This window comes from Manis javanica, chromosome 17, assembly GCF_040802235.1.
Source record: "Manis javanica isolate MJ-LG chromosome 17, MJ_LKY, whole genome shotgun sequence".
NCBI lineage: Eukaryota > Metazoa > Chordata > Mammalia > Pholidota > Manidae > Manis > Manis javanica.
Genome location: NC_133172.1, coordinates 14,332,733 through 14,338,732, shown reverse-complemented (window position 1 = coordinate 14,338,732; position 6,000 = coordinate 14,332,733). Strand labels below are relative to the sequence as shown.

General features: G+C 47.3%; 1 protein-coding gene across 1 annotated transcript; it reads right to left on the bottom strand.

Moving 5' to 3' along the window:
- On the bottom strand, positions 1 to 4,158 carry GMFG (glia maturation factor gamma). Its single transcript, XM_017656397.3, has 7 exons — positions 4,017 to 4,158; positions 3,476 to 3,572; positions 3,305 to 3,354; positions 2,451 to 2,500; positions 966 to 1,048; positions 375 to 448; positions 1 to 196 (listed from the first exon to the last, which is right to left on the bottom strand). Exons 1-7 carry the CDS (start codon positions 4,116 to 4,118, stop codon positions 125 to 127), a joined length of 528 nt encoding a protein of 175 aa, XP_017511886.1. The 5' UTR covers positions 4,119 to 4,158; the 3' UTR covers positions 1 to 124.
- Positions 4,159 to 6,000: the final 1,842 nt, after the last annotated feature.

Here is a 6,000-nt window from a genome sequence, read left to right as displayed (position 1 = left end):
TGAGGATATCTGAGTTCTTGTATTTTAATTTCTTTAGGGTCTCAGACGTTCAGGTCGAAGGAGTCTGAGTCCCCAATTCCTTTGGAGACTCAGACATCAGGAATGCAGGTCCCCAGCCCAGAGGTCAACGAAAGAAAGACAACTTCTCTTGGAGCCAGGCCTCAGTGAGGTCATCAGTGGTGCGGATTTCAAACACCTGGGCAGAGAGAATGCTCAGAATTACGATCCATTCAGGAACTGAGAGAGCGAGGACTCCGGCTCCTTCCTCCCTCGGAGCCACCAACCCAGCCTTCCAACCTCCTCCTCCATCAGACCCAGAAGACCCACAGCTTCTTCCTCCCTAACACTCTGGAGCCTCTGCCCCAGGCCCAGACCTTTGTGAGCTCTGCTGTCTGTACCAGCCGGTTTTTGCTCCCTGCATACATCATCTGTTGCTCGGGCTTACAGCCTGCATGGAAAAGAAGAAAAAGAAACATAACAGGGGGACACTAGGGTGTTCTCTAAGGCCCTAGTGTGTCCTGCAGGCCCTGGAGTCTTCTAAGGGTCCCAGGAACTGTTCTAAGCAGGCCCCTGGAGGCTATACTCAAAGTTTCTGTGTTTGTTTAGAGGCTGGAAGTTATTCTGAGGGTCCCTGGAGATGGGTTTAAAGGCCAGGCAGGGATTTCTAAGTAAAAGGAAGAGGTGGGTTTGCTTACACGCCTCGGGACTGAGTGGGGTGGATACGCTTTTAAGGAATCTGAGCCCCTACCTCCACCACACTGCCCTCCCAGCACTCACACCCACACACCCCACATGCCACACACCCACCAAGTCACACGTATACTCTCACACTCACACAGGCACCTGCACACATTCACACACACACATACACACAATCATACATACCTGCACTTACATACACATGCTCACGCACCCCACACACAGCCTAAGACCCTCTTCTCAGGACAGATAGAGCTGTGTCTCACCCACAGGGCTGGAGAAGATGAAACATAAGGGGTAGGACACTCGGCCATCCTCATGCACATACTTGTAGCTGTAAACCACGAATCTACCAAGTAAAAGGGAATAGAAACTCAGGACTTCAGCCTGGAGCCCAGGCCCAAAGCCCATTGCCTGAGTCCATGATCTTGAAGTCTTGCCTGAGTCTTGAGAGTCTAAGGTTAACAACTGAGGCCCAGGATAGTGGCCTCAAACATAAGATTAAAAATAACAATAATAGCAAGTGCTTATTTGACTCACAACAACCCTATGATATAGGTTCTACTATTATTCCCATACTACAGATGGGAAAACTGAGGCCTAGAGAGGTGAAGTCACTTGCCCAAGATTCTATACAGACAAGATCTGAACCCAGTAAATGCAGAGGGAGGGTGTCAGTGCTCAAGCTCTATGCAATACTGTCCAGTGTTCCTGATCTAGGGGCTAAGACCAGGGCCAGTTACATATTTTGCCAAGCCCAGTGCAAAATGAAAATGTGGGGCCCTCTGTTCAAAAGACAGGAGAAAAGCTTTCTCCTTTCTTCTGAAGTCTCTCTCCAGACTGATCATTGTCTTTCTAAATCTGCTACTTAAAGTCAGGTTCTTTGAGGGATTTGGACACTTGCAGGAGGAGTGTAGATCCCACTTGTCATATGAGGGGTGTGTGCTGACCCTGACCCCAACCATCCTGGCATCTGTACTTAGGCACCTGTCTGGGGTAGAGGGCAGCAGCACTCCCTGGGCAGGGCAGGGAATGAGTGAGAGCCCAGTGAGAACCTGTCCAGGGCTGGAGTGGAGACCTTGTGTGAGCAAAGCCCTTAGCACATTGGACTTCACACAAAACACAAATTCAAAGATTAAACTATAAAGAATTTCCAGATGTCAGACAGCCACAGAGCATTAACCTCCACATCCAAGGCTCCCTTTTGACTGCACTTGTCAGATGCTCAGGAAGCTGGTCCTGGCTGAGATCTAGAGCCTGGGAATGAGGCTCATAATCCTGGGGCACCCAAAATTCACCTCCGTCAAGATGAAAAATCTAAACTGACTGGTTTGCATAGAAGTGTTGAAGGGTTCCTCCACACAAAAAGCACCAGGCTCATGTGGCTTCACACAAGATTCTCCCCGATTAGTAAAGGTCAGATAATTCCTTTGCTACCCCAAGTATTCCCAAGCATTGAAAAAGAAGGAAAACTTTTTTTTAAACAAAGCAAGGGTAATGTTGAAGCCAAATGCTGGCAAATTTTGTACCAAAAAAAAAAAGAAAGAAAGAAAGAAAAGCAAGCTCTAACATCATGTATGACCAACAGTGTGAAATTCTGCAATAAAATATGAGCATGCAGACAAAAGTCCTCAAACATAGATCCCAAGCCTATGAATGGGACTGGAACCCAAGCAGTCCCTCAGTCTGTTCCTTTGGCATCACCCCTCTCCCAAAGGCCTGACCCCACCCTCTTCCACCCCATAGGATACCTGGGCTGTCTCTCTGGCAACTCTGTTTTTAGTTCCTCTGGAGAAATGTTCTGGGGCAAAAAGAATGCAGAGATGAAAAGACTTCCATTAAAAAAGCATTTACTATGTGCCAAAGCACTGGTTTAAGAAACACATGGATTAACTCACTGACCTCTCCCAGAAGCCTACAGGGTAAGTCTGATTATTATCTGCACTTTATAAATGAGCAGACTGAGGCCCAGAGGCATTAAGACACTTGCCCAATGTTGCTCAGAGAGTGAACAACAGAGTTCAGATTTGAATCTGGGTTCAAACTGTAACCACTCCACCATACTTCCTTTCAGAGTACCTAGCCCAGCACCTAGCCGATCCCACTACCCTGTCAAGCAGCTTCAGCCTCTGTCTCCATGGATCCCTTCCTAAATCCTCACCAGACACTAGGAAGTAAGCCTTCTTATCATCTCCATGTTACTAATGGAGACAGTGAGGCCAAGAGAAGGTGGGGTCTACCCTTTCATAAAGGATTTCTGCTAGCTTTTTGTTAACTTACCTGGAAACTCTTTAAGTTATCATTATCATCACTTTACTGAGTATATACTAGGTGCCACTTCTTCTAAACCCATTACATGGATTAAATCATTTAATTCACAAACACCCCTAAGCAGTAGGTATTGTTATCCCTGTTTCACAGGAGAGGAAATAGACACCCGTATGGGAGGAGCCTCTTGTCTGGAGACACAGCTGAGCTGGAACTTGACCTCCAGCTGGTTCTGGCCCCCTATGCCAGGCTTTTAGCATCAGTTCCAGTCCCTTGGGTCTCCCAGGGCTTCTCCAACCCTGTATTTTTTTGGATCCCAACCACCCCAGCCCCTCACCTGAAATTCTTCCTCCAGCACCACCATCTGCCGGTCTTTGTCCACCTTCACTAGGGAGGGATGGCATGCAGGAGTTAGATGCCCTGCCCATCCATCCTCGCACTTGCCAAGTCCTCCTTGCCAGTCCCCACCACCACCTTCCATGCTTCCTTGGGGGAAGATGACACTTACTTATTATGGCTGCATTGTCCGTCTCTTTTCGGAAGCGGAATTTCCTCAGCTTTTCCTTTAGCTCTGGGTCCACCTCACACACCACCAGGGAGTCAGACTGCCAGAAGAGCCCAGGAGGAGCTGAGTTGGCATGGCCTCAGCCCCTGCTCCCTTCCCCAAACCTCAGTTTCTCCATTTACTAATGACAAGGTGGCCAGTAGTCATCAGGATGCCTTTGGGAATGTAAGGAAAAGGTGCCCTTTCCTCGGGACAGATGCTGCCCCTTGCCAGGGCATACACTTGGATCACAGAGCAGTGGCTGGACTCCAACCCCTCTGGGCAGATACCCTTTGGCAACACCCAAGGAGACCCAAGGACCTGCTTTCCTGCAGCTAACCCCGGAACCACCATCTCTCTTCCCCCAGTCAGGCCATTTACTTCAGTGGGGACCGCCTCTCAGCCCTGACTTCCATCCCACAGCTTGACCTTCACCCAGGCACCCTCCCAGCCCCAGCCCCACCCCAGCCCCTAGCCCTTTCCATGCAACCCCTGGCCCTCTGACCATGACTTTTCTGTCCACAGGCCTCTTCTCAGTTCCACTATCTTCTAGGGGTGGGGACCAGGGCTGCAGAGGGTGGGGTGTGAGGTAGGGGAAAGGTTTCATCTACCACCACATCCTGTTTATACCCATTCTGGGACAACTGTCACAGAGGGCTCCTCCCCCTTCTTCCTTCCCTTTGTCTGTCAGAACCTCCCAGGCTTCACAGTCACCCAGAACCAGGGTTTAAATGCTGCTTTGCTGTATGATCCTAGCTAAGTAACTTCACCCGTCTAATTCAAAATTGTTGTGAGGATAAAATAGCTTCAGATCTCCCAGCATGGTGGACATGTTAAATACACAGGAAACAATGAGTTAATTAGCTCCACCCCTCCTTCAGGAAGCCTTCTTGGATTTCCCCTCATCTGGGCTTTTTGTTTTTAATTTGCACCTCTTTTCATTTTTTCATTATTATTTTTTTATATTGAGATACAATAAAATTTACAACTCTAAGTGCACAGCTTGACATGTGTATACACTCATGTAACCATCACCCAGATCCAAATTTCATTTGGAATATTTTAATTCCAGAGCTGAAAAGGGGAGGTTGGAGACATTTCCTAGTCAAACTGCCACCTATTGTGTTGATGAAGAAATGGAGAAGAGACTCCATAGCTCCCAGAGAATGACGCATTTTTCATGTAGTTATTCAACCCTGTGGACCTTATAACAGCCCCTACAATAATGGTGTTCAATCCTGCCAGACTAGCACCCCTTTTTCATTCAGGGCATTTCATATTGCCCCCTTTCCCATCCCAAAATGAAATTCCTAGATAATGTAACCTACTTATATACATATAATTCCAAAATAAATCAATATAATGTCCTGTCATCTGAAGGAGAAATAAAAGGGAAGTAATTTATGGGAAACTGCTGTATATTTCAGTGAGAAAAATAAGCAAACAAAAGAGAATGCTCACAGGTCCCAGCCCTGCCTTGTCTGGCCTGCTGCACTGGCTTTCATCCATAGTAGGGGCCCCCTCTGCTTGGGTACTGGGTCCTGCCCCCTCTCACCTACTCAGGACATCACGCAGACATTTTCCCTCTCCCCCCCATCACTCATGTTCCCATCTCTACTGGATCTTTTTTCATGGTAGTATTTCATCCATCTTAAGAACTAAACACTGTATCGCCCATCCAGTCACTGCCCATTCACTTCCTTCCCTTTTTAGCATAACTTCCTGAAAGAATCGTCTACACTTGCTGCCTCCAGTTTCTCCTCCTAATTTGCCCTTTAACCCTCTCCCAGCAGATTCTCACTCCTGTGCCTCTCCACTGACACACTTTTGTCAGGGCCAGCAGTGACCTCTGTGGTCATTCCTCAGTTCTTATCTGACATGACCTGTCAGCTGCATCAGATTCAACCCATTGCTCTCTGTGCCCTGAAACCCTTTCTTTACTTATGTTCAGGATAACACCCTGGCCTGTTTTTTCTCTGACTGCTCTGGTTTCTCCTTCTCAATCTGTCTTGCTGATTCTTCCTTTTAACACTGAAGCATCCCAAGGCTCAGTCCTTGGTCCCCTTTTCCATCTACCCTGCTCTCCTGATCTCAATTACTATAGCCTGGACCTCTCCCTCAACTCTAGACTCCTACATCCAACCTTGACATCTTTCCTTGGATGTCTTAGAGTCATCCTTGACCCTTCTCATCCCTCTCACAATGTACATCAGAACTTGTCAACTTTGAACTTCAAAATATAATCAAAACCTGTCCATTTTTTCCCACTTCACAGACCATATCCTGATCCTGTCCACCTCCATCTCCTGCCTGAATTCTTGCAACAGCATCATTGTTTCCTGATCCTTTGCCTTCACTCTTCACACTATTATTCATAGGATTTCCAGAAGAATCCTAGTAAAAGCCAAGTCAGATAATATACCTCTTCTCTCAAAACCCTCCCATGACTCCTGTGTTATTTGAATAAAAACAAAAGTCCTTACACTGAC

What these genes read in the sequence shown, in the direction of transcription:
- GMFG (XM_017656397.3), bottom strand. Translation starts at nt 4,118, where the DNA reads ATGAAACCTTTCCCCTACCTCACACCCCACCCTCTGCAGCCCTGGTCC. An exon ending in TTGCCAGAGAGACAGCCCAG is followed by an intron (nt 1,049 to 2,450) that starts GTATCCTATGGG and finishes TTTACTTGGTAG; the next exon opens with ATTCGTGGTTTACAGCTACA. An exon ending in AGACAGCAGAGCTCACAAAG is followed by an intron (nt 197 to 374) that starts GTCTGGGCCTGG and finishes CTCTCTGCCCAG; the next exon opens with GTGTTTGAAATCCGCACCAC.